This window comes from Populus nigra, chromosome 3 (assembly GCF_951802175.1).
Source record: "Populus nigra chromosome 3, ddPopNigr1.1, whole genome shotgun sequence".
NCBI lineage: Eukaryota > Viridiplantae > Streptophyta > Magnoliopsida > Malpighiales > Salicaceae > Populus > Populus nigra.
In genome coordinates this window covers 20,680,777-20,692,548 of record NC_084854.1, presented here as the reverse complement: position 1 = coordinate 20,692,548, position 11,772 = coordinate 20,680,777, and the positions used below count along the sequence as shown (strand labels likewise).

The following is an 11,772-nucleotide window of genomic DNA, read 5'->3' as shown; positions in this document are numbered from 1 at the left end:
ATGGCATTAATCGTATCTGAGAATAGGGAACAAGCCCATCAGGCTCTCTGTTGCACGTTTCTGTGGAAAACAAAAATTTGATCCTACGATCCCAGATAATGAGAAGGGAAGTGTTTATTGCGCTTTCCTGGGCAATTAGAACACGGTTAATGTATCCACTCGATGACGTCTTTACAGACGAACATGACACCAGCTCTTCACGTATGGACAGGTGACACTCCCTGCCATAGATAGAGTGGTTCTCCTGTCAAATCCGAGCTCATCAGCTCCATCTCAGAAGTCAAAATAACTGACTCACGTCTCATCTTCTTAATTTATTAATGTCACCTGCATTAGGTCACTTGCTTAAACGACAATATCCCCTCCAGATGATAGAAGTGGTTGAGGTTAGGTCACTCTAATTCTCTACCCCAATTATATATTAACAGTATCTCTCAGCTGCAGTATTTTCAAACCCTTTATTGATGATGTCTCTCCCCTTCACATCTCTCCGCCATCGGCTTTCATGGCCTCTGATACTCTATTCTGCTACATGGACGTCTCTCCTAACGCTGACAGTGGCAGTGGCCTCGTTCTCCCCCGAGTTTGCATTTGTATTAACAATATCTTCGTTTTCGCAAGGGTGTGAACAGGAGGGGACTGTTAGGGTTCCACTAGACGTGCCAGGAGAGGTCATGTGCTTGCCCGCTCACCTCTTCAAAAGGTCTACTGTGACTGATTCCATTGTTTCTCTCCTCTTTGCAGCGCTAGTGGTTGCTGTCTCAACCTGGGTGGTTCGAGCCATGGGCTTGTGGGAGGACGATGAGGCCACCCTCTAAGCATTGTTTTCCTCTTGGATGAGCAGACTAAAAGCATTCCTCCATTCATCATATATAAAGCGGATAGCTGAAAATAGGATGATGGCTCGAGCATTCATTAGGTTTTAAAGCTGTTTTATTATTATTATTATTATTATTGATGTCAAGGTTCAATATTGCTTGGACAATTTCTATTTAAAAATTCGCATGAGATTTGAGATGTCTGGAAAGCTGTTGATCCGGACAAGGATGCGAGTTCTTCGATCAAATAATTCCAGGACTATTGCATCGTGACATGCAGGCGTTTTCACCGTAATTTTTTCAATGTGAAATTACAGAACACAAGAACACTCTTGTAATTTAGTTTTGGAGGAGGGCGAAATACAAATGTATTGATCCAAAATAAATAAACTTTTAAATAACGTATGAATATGAAATTTCTCCTACTTAAATTCCTCCATTATAATACATGGAAGACAGGCATGCTCTATCAGTAAATATCATTAGTTATTTAGAAAAAAACTCGGATTGTTTTCATTTAAACAATAAAAGGAGTTTTGTAAATGAAAAGGGAAAAAAGGAGACAATTTTAACATGTAGCGATGTTTCTGTTTAGTCTTTAGTAAACAATAATAATTTTTTTTATTATTTATTGACACTAATAATTCTCAATTTATTTCATCATTTATATGCATAAGCCTTTTTTTTTGGTCAAAAATCCTACATATTCACCTTTTTTTTTTTAATTGCTCTAAACATATGGTTTAGTTATTTTTCGATTTTGTAGTTAAGTTCTTGAAAATTACTCTTTGTAATCTTAACCAAAGTAAATTTTAAAAATTAACAAAAAAACAATAATGCTCTCTCATATATACTAAAGGAAGGCATTACAACTCCTTTTCTCTTCGACTAACGTTCTCTTCTCTCTCTCTCAAATAGAAATCAATCCAAACACAAATCCATAAATCCACTGATTAAGACAAAATCAAACAGAAATTCACCTTCCTTTTCACCTTCTCTTCTCTTGTTTTGGTGTTGGCAGGCTAGGGTATTTCTAGTTTGAAACTCAATAATACAAGATAAATTCTTTTCTTCAATCGAGATTTTAAACTCTGTTAGTGCGTTTTATTCTTGTTAAATTATTAGAATATACGTTTTACCTCCTCAATCTAACAAAAAACTAAAAAATCAGTGCTTTAAAATTGAAAATGGGAATCCTGAAGGTACACCAGCCCTAAACAATTAGATTTTAGTACTACTCATATGCAAATAAGTCTTTAACGTGGAATAAACAAGTCTTTAGTGTGGAATTGCTTGGATTTCACATAAGGGATGACAAGAGCAACAAAATATTTGATGATACTTTGACCTTAAAGGTATTGGGTATGAATGAAGGTGAAGAGGAGATGTATTTATATGTTGATGCTAATCCAGCTATTGATCCTCTAATGATAAAAATTATCAATGCATTATTCAGGTAAATCTAAAGATAACAAACCATCTGGAACTTACTGCTCATGATGATGAAGTTGAAAATGGTGATGAAATGAGTTTTGAAATGGATGTTCATGCATGTTGGTGGTGATGGTGATACTGGATATTCTGGTATAGGTTTACACCAATCAATGCAAGTATTTTTGCATGACTTTTCATCGTTAAAATAGCTTGTTTTTACTAGCTTTTGTTTCTGCTATTCTAACTGCAACTCTTTTCTCATATTTCATGCACTTTTTATTCTTGAATTTTAGTTTATCCAAGTTATAGTAGCTTTGTATGCTATTAGCACTTGACGTAGATGATGCCATTTTCGACGCTAAGTTTGTATTGTGGTTGTGTGCATTGTGAGATTTTGAGAGGTTGGTTTGATGGAGTTATAGTGAAAATGGGAAATGAAATGCTTGATGAATGAATGAATGATCGAAGGTGATGAAAGTGGGATTTTGCCAGGTTTTTTTAACGGGTTGTTGATGGGTTATGGTGAAATTTATCGGGTTGCTTGTGGAATTTGGACAGGTTTATTTAATGGAATTGTGGTGAAAAAGAAAAGGAAATGATGGTTATGGTGAAAAGAGGGGGAGGATATTTGGGTTAAGTTGATGTGGAGGCTGCTGGAATTTTTGCTTGGTAAAGCATATGCATGAATGTGCTTGCTGTAATTTATGGTATTTTTGTAATTACTTCATCTTTGACCAACTACTATTCTTAATAAAAAAAAAAAAAATGATTGTTTTTCAAACGAAAACCCAACTTACTCTTTATTGGTATTTTTATTATTTTTAAGTTTTAGGAGCTCTTTAATTATTTCAAATATAGTGATAATCTTATAAATAAATATATATTTTCTTTTGATTTTTTTGCACTAACTTTTAGGATGCAAAGTGTTACATCTTTCAAAATTAAGGTTGTAAAGTATAATTTTTAAAAACTTGATTATAAAATAAATAAAAAATAAAAAAACTATAGCTCAATTTCTTTTATTACTAGCTTGTTATTCATCGTGGATTGAATTTTCTTATACTTTTTTTTTAATTACTCTAAGAATTCAATAATTTGATTATTTAATTTTTAACTTAGAAAGAAGTTTTTGAAAATTATACAGTGTGGTTGTTTTTTTAGATAATTTTTGTGGTAGTAGTTTTAAAAAATATAGTTATTTAGATTTAGATATGTGTTTGGTAAAAATTATAGTTAAGATTTATGCGTAGCAAAAAATATTTATAAAATATTTAGTAAAATTCAGTTAAAAAAACATGAAAAAACTGTTTCACCAACGCAACACAATCTTTATTACCGTAATTGTCTTACAGCGTAATTGTACCATAATAAATTTTTTATCACTAAATAATGTGAACAAAAACACATGTTTTTAAATAATTGGATTGAATACATATGGGAATTGATAATTTATTTTATCACTAAATAATTAGCAAAAAAAAATCCACACAAACACACAGATAAATAGATAAATTTAGTGATAAGCTGTTTTGCAAAACAGTACTGCATCAATTTCAGAGGAAATTAAAAATAAAACCATTTTGATTAAAAAAAGAGAGGAAATTCAAGTATTTTGAAATCATTCCAAAGGCATCGTAGAAAATGGCTTTAATAGAGAATAATCAAAAGTACAGAACTAAATTAATCAGATATCAACTTGACCTCTGAAACCACCGAGCGAGTTTGAAGGAAGAAGCTAAGCTACACACACACACACACACACACACACACACACACACATATATATATATGGGGCTTCTGATCTCTCTCCCTTCTTCCCTCTATGTATTTATAGAGGGAGAGAGAGGCCACTAATACTGAGAAGCCTTAAGGCAGGCTTGGTAAACCTAAGCATTTATTTTTCTTCAAGCTTTTGAAACAGAAGTAATCAGCTTGTTGCTGAAGTTCCACAGTTCCCTTGCCAATGCTTCATCTCTAGCAAATGCACTGGGCTCCAAGCTATTGCAGTCCACATAGTATTTACCGGTAACACCTTTCAAGCTCGGGTGCAACGCGACGTAGCATGTTGTGGCTGCCCCCTGAGATCATCAGAAACAGGAAAATATAAATAAAAGAAAAAGGGATGCCACTGTTTACTAAAAAATGAAAAAGAAAGATCGAGGCTACCTGAGGCACGTTCTTCCATAAGAAAAACGAAAAGAACTTAAAAGTTCCTGCCCATAATAATAATAATAATAATAATGAAGAAAAAAGAGAAGAATCAGGTCACTATAACACAAGAAAAAAAGCTTTTGGAGTACTGGAACATAGAGGGTATAATTAAGACATATATACTCATTAAAATTGCAGAGTGTTTGAAGAGATTTGTCATAATCAACCCTGGATGGACTGCATTTGCAGTAATGTTCACACCATCTTCCTGCGTATTACAGCATCGAAGAAAAAGGCGTCAAATTAAATTCTCTAAGAATTTGCAATAGAATTCAAAGTCATAATTTACTAATTGATAATTCCCACTCTATAGCTAGAACCATGTATATATGGAGTGACCAAATCTGCCTCCTTTAGAGTTTTCTTTCTTTACAATAATATTTAAAACACGTATATATTTTCTTTAAAAACAATATATAATACATGCTAGTGTATATTAATTATGAGTAAAGCTCGTGTCAATATTAATACATGGAATTCTATAAGAACCTATATGGTTTTTCATAATAAAATCTATTTTTATAATTTGAGATGAAAAATCTGTCTTCATAATAAAATCAAAACTAGATATATTATTTTCATATTAGTTACTTTATTCTATTTTGCATTAGGTTAAGACTTTGTGTTATATGTATAAACTATTTTTACTTGTTCATTAATTTATTTATACTTTTTTGTGGTTGGGAGGTGGGTGGACTAGGACGAGATTGGGTTTGATCCAGCTTTGTAAATTAATTTTATAAAAATAAAATTTAAATTTAAAAACTAAACTGTCTTCCTGTCTAATCGACTCATAATTTATCTAAAAATCTAATCCAACTGAATGAACCAGATGATACTCAACTTGTCGAGGAAATCTCCTTTCATAGCCGTCCCTTTTATGAAATTTTGCTTCTATCATGTTGGATCTCTAAGCCCATAGTTGTTCTTTGTCTTCTCTGGGCAAGGTGGTTTCTGAGTTGGTTTGAAAATGTTTTTTAAAATTTATTTCTTTTTTAGCCCACGCTGCTAAAACAAACTACTTTTAACCTTCAGTTGTTTCTTATTTAACACCTACGCCAGGATGACGCATAGCTACGGCCCCACGACAGATTACCTTTTCCGGATTCATGACCCCAGAACATATTACAGACATGATCCATGCGGAGCAAACTGAGAGCAAAGTTCAGGGATATTCTTAATTTGGAATTTATTCTTCTCGTTTATGAGCAAGGTGGAAGCAGACCGCAACTTCGGTGTTTACCTGAAAGCGACGGGAAAGCTCTTTGGCATGCAGTATGTTTGCCAACTTGGATTGGCCATAAGCCCTTTTGTCAGAATATCTGTAGCAGAAACAATAGCTCAGAGTCTCAGACACCATTGAAAGCATGGTTTGGATAAAAATGTGCTAATCATAAATATTCATGGAAAAAAAAATCAACATCACTTGTAGAAAGAAAAGGCCACGAACCTCTTCTTGTCATTAATATTATTGAACTGGATCCCATCTTTGTAAGTGTGAATGTGGGCAACTGATGACAAATTCACAATCCTCCCCTCGACACCGGTGGTTCTTGCGGTCTCTTTCATTTTGTCAAGGAGCAGATTTGTCAAGAGAAAATGACCTGATAATTAATGGTGCAAATTAATTGATTGTAATTAACAGCGCTATATATTTTGTGGCAGGGAAAAAAACATTAATACCAGCCAGCGTTATATATTTTGTGGTAGGGAAAAAAACATTAATACCAGCCAGCGTTATATATTTTGTGGTAGGGAAAAAAACATCAATACCAGCCAGCGTTAATCAAGTCTTAATCTATACATAATAGTACAGATACATACCCAGGTGATTTGTGGCAAATTGCATCTCTATTCCATCTTCTGAGAGCTGGTAGGGGCAAAACATGATGCCGGCATTGTTACTGAAACATAAAAAAGAAATCTTGCATGTATCAAGCTGGCACAGGAGTACCTGGATATATCTAGATTTTATAACAAGAGAGCGAGAGATCACATTAAGATGTTGAGAGGCAGATCGAGAGCATTTAAGTTATCAGCGAATTCTCTAATGGATTTGATAGAGGACAGATCAAGTTTTAGGACATCAACACGGGCATTTTCATCCTCTTTAAGAATAAGTTGTTTAGCTTCGTTTGCAGCAGCCATGTTCCTGGCAGCAATAATGACACGGGCTTTATGTAAAGCCAGCACTCTTGTCGTCTCCAAACCAATTCCACTTGCTCCACCTGCATCCAAATTCATAAGTGATCATTCACAGCCGACAAAAACACGATGAGGTCACAGTTCTGTACAAATTCTTGGAGAATATATGCTTCAAAATCCTTTCAAGTTAATTTGCACATGAGAGTTCATACCTGTAACAAAAAAAATTAAAAGCTGGCAATGGATCAGAAATCAGATAAGCCAGCCAAACAAGCAATAGAGACAACAACAAAAAAATGGAGCGTTTCAGATTAATATTTTCTTAAAATTTTGATACGCATGTCAAGAATAAAAAATATATTCATTCTTAAAAAAAAAAAAACACTCTTTGTCGCAGTAAAAAACACGTAATTGGGAATTGAATCATACAAATGAAATGGTGACTTGCAAAAAGCATACAAATACCAGTGATAAGGACAGTAAGATTGGAAGCATCGATCCCCTGTGTAACCTGCTCAGCAGTAGAAGCTGATCCAAACCCACTAGTACCAGGCCTTCCTGTCACTAACGAAAAGAAACTCATTTTTTTGCTTACAAATCAATCTGAAGTTGACAAGACCCAGTATAAGACTTCTATATTTGGATGAAGAAGAAGAGTTGTACGGGGGAGAGAAAGGAGTGAAAGGGAGCAGGGTTTTGCCTTTTTTAAGAGGAAGGAGTGAGAGGCTTGTAGTTTTTTAGGTGATGAGCAGAGGGAGTTTTATGTAGCAGACGATGGCACATTAAATAGCTGTCGGTATAGACTATAGAGCTGTTAATGCCCCCACCAACCCCTCAACTATTTTACACCTTCCTCCACGCCAGGAGTGACCTGTCTTCTGGGCCAGTAATTTGCCATTTTTTATTCTTTTTGATATAGTAAAAATTCTGGAAAAATAATATATGTTGAAAAGGTCTTTTAAAAATAGACAAAACCCTGTTTTTCAATATCATTTTCATACCCCACCTTCATTCTTAATAGCGGTTATTTAATTATGTTTCCAAATATATATCTTTTATAAATTAATTAACCTAAACAAAAATTAATCCAAATTTTTTTGAAGATCTAATAAAAATAATTAACGGAGAGTTCACATTAAATAAATTGATTTAGCATAGGAATTCAATTAATATTTAAATAAATTGACAACGACAATACATACCACTGACTCGTTAAGTCGTCCTCTCTCTCCTTATCGAACTCTAGGTAAAGTCATTTTCGCATGAAATGCACGTCTATCGAGTGGAAATAATTGCATTATTTCAAAAAATCCATTATTTTTTGAAATAATCAGCGACCGGTAAGGTGTGAATTACCAAATTTTTACCATCATCTAGCGCTTTAGTTCAAATGCTAGTTTACAGTAACGCTCGTGGGTTAGATTAAATTTTTATTTACATAGAAAAAAAATATTTAGATAATAAAAAAAATATTTAATAATATTATTATTATTATACTTGTGCTAGCAGTTCAGTTTTTAAATTTCTGACCACACTTTTTATCTCATCTAGGTTTAAAATTATATTATTATATTATATAAGATTTTTCTTAACAGCTAAAAAACATAATTTTACTTTAAAAAATTCAACATAATAGTTTAGTTAAGTTATATATTAATTTCGAAACTTTATAATTTTAAATGACATTTATGCCTTTGGGTAGTTAAACTGACTTATGTTTAAATATTTTTAATTTACTTAAAAGGGGATTTTTTTTCCGGTTAATATTGAAACTATCATGTGCAATGCACATGACCATTAAATTTAATAAAATTAATTTATGGAGAGTATATTAGAAAATAAAAGTAGAAAAGTTATATTTATTATTTTTCTATATAAGGATATGATTTATAAATATATCTATGCAATATTTAGATTTTGGATTTTTTAGAAGATCTACAGTGATTGTGATTTATTTTTTAAAATCCTTTTTCAAAATGTCATATCTTCCAATTTTTTCCTTTTTTTTTAAAGGCTCTCTTTATTTTCCTTCTATAAAAAAAAGCCGTGTCTTTCCATCTAATATATTTTCTTACCAAATGTTATATTTTACCATCTCAAATAGGTTTGTAATGGATTAAAATCCAACGGGGGACTGTTTATATATCTCCAGCTCTTCAACTGAAAAATATTAGTTTTATATATTCTACCGTCTCCAACAGAGGCGCCCGTGGCCTAATGGATAAGGCGTCTGACTTCTAATCAGGCGACTGTGGGTTCGAGTCCCACCGGGCGTGATGTGTTTTGAGAAATATGGCCGTCTTTTATTTATTTTTTTTTTATTTTTTGAGAAATCTTATAGCTTCTTCGCAATCTTAATATCTTCATTCTAATCCTTTTTCTTCTTCGCAATCTTATGGCCCAATATTAACAAATTTTATTAATTTATGTTTGAAGGCCAAAAATTGAGCAATGGGCCCAGTCTCATGTGATTGATTAAATAAGAAAAAGGATTAGAATGAAGATAAGAAGAAAAACTAAGGATGAAACTATGAGTGTGGCACGTGTGGCTGCGGAAAAGAAAGCAAAAAAAGAAAGGGTTTGTTCACTGCCACAAAATTGTTTTTCTTTTCCATTTCTTTTTCTAGATTTTTTCCCAGCATAAAATAAGAAAACATGTTTATTTATTGAGAATGAACACAGTTTTTTTTCAAAAAAGAACACATCAAGATTAAAAATACTTTTTATAAAAAATCCAATACATGGTTTATAATAGTCATCTTAATAATTTTTATTCATGATGATTTAGTTATAAAATCTTAGTTTTATTTCATTCAAATTAAAAAAGAAATCATGAAAAAGCTATATATTAACTAAAAAAAATCTTTATATTAGATTTGTAACAAAAATTAAAATGGTGACACTAATTATAAAAATATTAAAAAAATAATTTTAGTTTCTTACAATGCTAAAAAATGCTTTTATATATAAGAAATAATTTATTGTTAATTTATTTTTTATTAAGAAAATGAAATTTTTTTTATAAATAACTTCTGAAATTTGTTTTTCAAGTATGTAACTTGAAAAACTAGAAATAGTGCACTTGAATAAGGAGTTGCCAATATTTTTGCTTTTAAAGTTCAATGCTTGTATTACTTCTTTATAATTGCAAGCATGCTCCCAAGTCACCGAAAGAAGAGAAGTGAATCAGAGGGGGAAAAACTCATTATACTGCGTGAATCCACAGTAATAATGAGTCTATGTATATAGTTTGGTTAAGAGAAGAGTATAGAGGGTGGTTGGATTCAGGAATGCCTCAACAACCAGTAAATTTAATTTTTTTTTTAAATATTTTTAAAACAAACAGAAGCACTGTTATCGCATCACAGAGTACAGTACAGCGACAATTAGTTTTCTGTTTCAAAACAAGTAGTGCTACGAAGAATAATTCAATGATGCATCTGGTTTGTTTGGGGCTCGTTTCAAAGCAAGTTTATCTGTCTCTTTTCCATTAATAAAATTATAAAAATAAACATTATAAAAAATAAAAAATTATTATTTTAATAAATTTTCAAATAAAAAAATATTTTAAAAAATAAAAAAGAAAAAGAAAAGAGAAGAAAAGCAGCTATCCGCCGATGACTATATGTGTTGATGACAGGGCATGTGCAAATCTTAAATGCACCGCCAGCCAAGCCTTCAAGTATCAGCAGTAGCCCGTGTTTAGAGGGATGCCAGAGAAGGTCGCATCACACGAATCAGGCTGGTCTGACCACAGATGGTATTCGCAAACATCCTCAATCGGCCAGGAAGGCCCCTTCCTGACTCGGACCCAACGTCGGCCACCATTCACTGTATGGGTCATGGGCGTTAATTAGCCCTCCCATCCTCCTTGCTAGGTGTGATCGAGGGTGCGATGGTAAATATTTAATTATAAACTATTAAATTTTAGATAAAATATTCAAATATTAATTTCAAAAAATTTAATTTAATAAATATCCAAATATGCTCTTTTGTAGAAAATAACTTTTTTTTTATATTAGATTTTAGTGAAAGTATTAATGTATAGTTGAGTTATGTACACGAGTGTTAAAGAAAGCTAATCACCTAAGAAAAAGGAACATTAGTGATATGATAAACAACGCCAATAAAAAATTGAAAAAGAAAAACCTCATATATTTTATCTCCGTTCTTTATTTTTTGAGACAATCTAGGGAATTAGAGCCGTTTATAGATTTGATTATTTTAATATATATATATTTTTGTTTAATAAGGATATAGAGCTTTTCTAATTACCTAAAATTGGTTTTTTTCAGGGCAATAAAGTAGCCGTTGAGGGTTGTGGTGTAACAGCTTTTCATGAAATTTTATTTTTTTTTACTTAAATTAATTTTTATTTTATATTTTTTAATCGTTTTGATGTATTAATATCAAAAAATCAATTTTAAAAAGTAAAATAATATATTAAAAAAAAACACTTAAAAAAAACTTCAACTACTCTCAAAACATGACCAAAGCACGACTTCTCTTGCTTATATTGAGTTTTTGGGGCAAATAATTGAAGTGGTTAGATTTTAATGGGCTGTAAGTAACCATTCAAAAACTATAAAATGTAGTTGAAGGTTGCTTGCAAACTATAAATACAATCATTTTCTTACCGTTTTTTCCAGGAAGCTCATTAATGTTTTCGGAGATTTTCGTATAAAGAGTCTGTCCGTTGTATTGCTACGAAAAACATCATTGTCTTTATGTATTGTTGAAAGTGTATTTGTTTGAATTCAATAACAAGTACTTTATATTTATTATAAAGGCAAATAACACTTTAAATATGGAGCCTACAAGTTTGGTTGATTTCTAAGTCTTTAGTATTTTAGATTAGATCCCTGCTGAATCTTGCTTTTGTGGACTGGATCTCATCTTTGAGATAGAAACTTTTGCACTTCAAGGCCTTTTTGAAGCTCAATTTAGGATATATATATATATATAGGAGAGTAGATGAAGAAAAGCACAAATTTCAAAAACTAACGGTATGTTTGGAAATCACTTAATTCCATCATGTTCTCAAGCAAAAGAATTTTGCAGAAAGAGTGAATAAACTCCCCGGGCCTCGGAAACAGACTGAATTTAATGATTTCAATTGGGGAAAACATGGAATCTGAGTGATGATCCCCAAGAAAAGGGAAAC

The 11,772-nt window shown here is 32.1% G+C and overlaps 2 protein-coding genes and 1 non-coding gene across 3 annotated transcripts; 2 read left to right on the top strand and 1 right to left on the bottom strand.

Moving 5' to 3' along the window:
* The first annotated feature begins 88 nt into the window (after window positions 1-88).
* LOC133690258 (uncharacterized) lies at window positions 89-1,249 on the top strand. The gene has a single exon (XM_062110491.1). It carries the CDS (start codon window positions 465-467, stop codon window positions 816-818), a length of 354 nt encoding a protein of 117 aa, XP_061966475.1. The 5' UTR covers window positions 89-464; the 3' UTR covers window positions 819-1,249.
* A 2,635-nt stretch (window positions 1,250-3,884) lies between these two features.
* Window positions 3,885-7,407, bottom strand: LOC133688448 (short-chain dehydrogenase TIC 32 B, chloroplastic-like). The gene is made up of 8 exons (XM_062107932.1): window positions 7,074-7,407; window positions 6,460-6,691; window positions 6,288-6,367; window positions 5,914-6,067; window positions 5,707-5,785; window positions 4,587-4,671; window positions 4,419-4,465; window positions 3,885-4,330 (listed from the first exon to the last, which is right to left on the bottom strand). The coding sequence occupies exons 1-8, from the start codon at window positions 7,189-7,191 to the stop codon at window positions 4,157-4,159; spliced, it is 969 nt and encodes a 322-aa protein (XP_061963916.1). The 5' UTR covers window positions 7,192-7,407; the 3' UTR covers window positions 3,885-4,156.
* A 1,404-nt stretch (window positions 7,408-8,811) lies between these two features.
* On the top strand, window positions 8,812-8,884 carry TRNAR-UCU (transfer RNA arginine (anticodon UCU)). Its single transcript has one exon. It is a non-coding gene; the product is annotated as a tRNA-Arg (tRNA).
* Window positions 8,885-11,772: the final 2,888 nt, after the last annotated feature.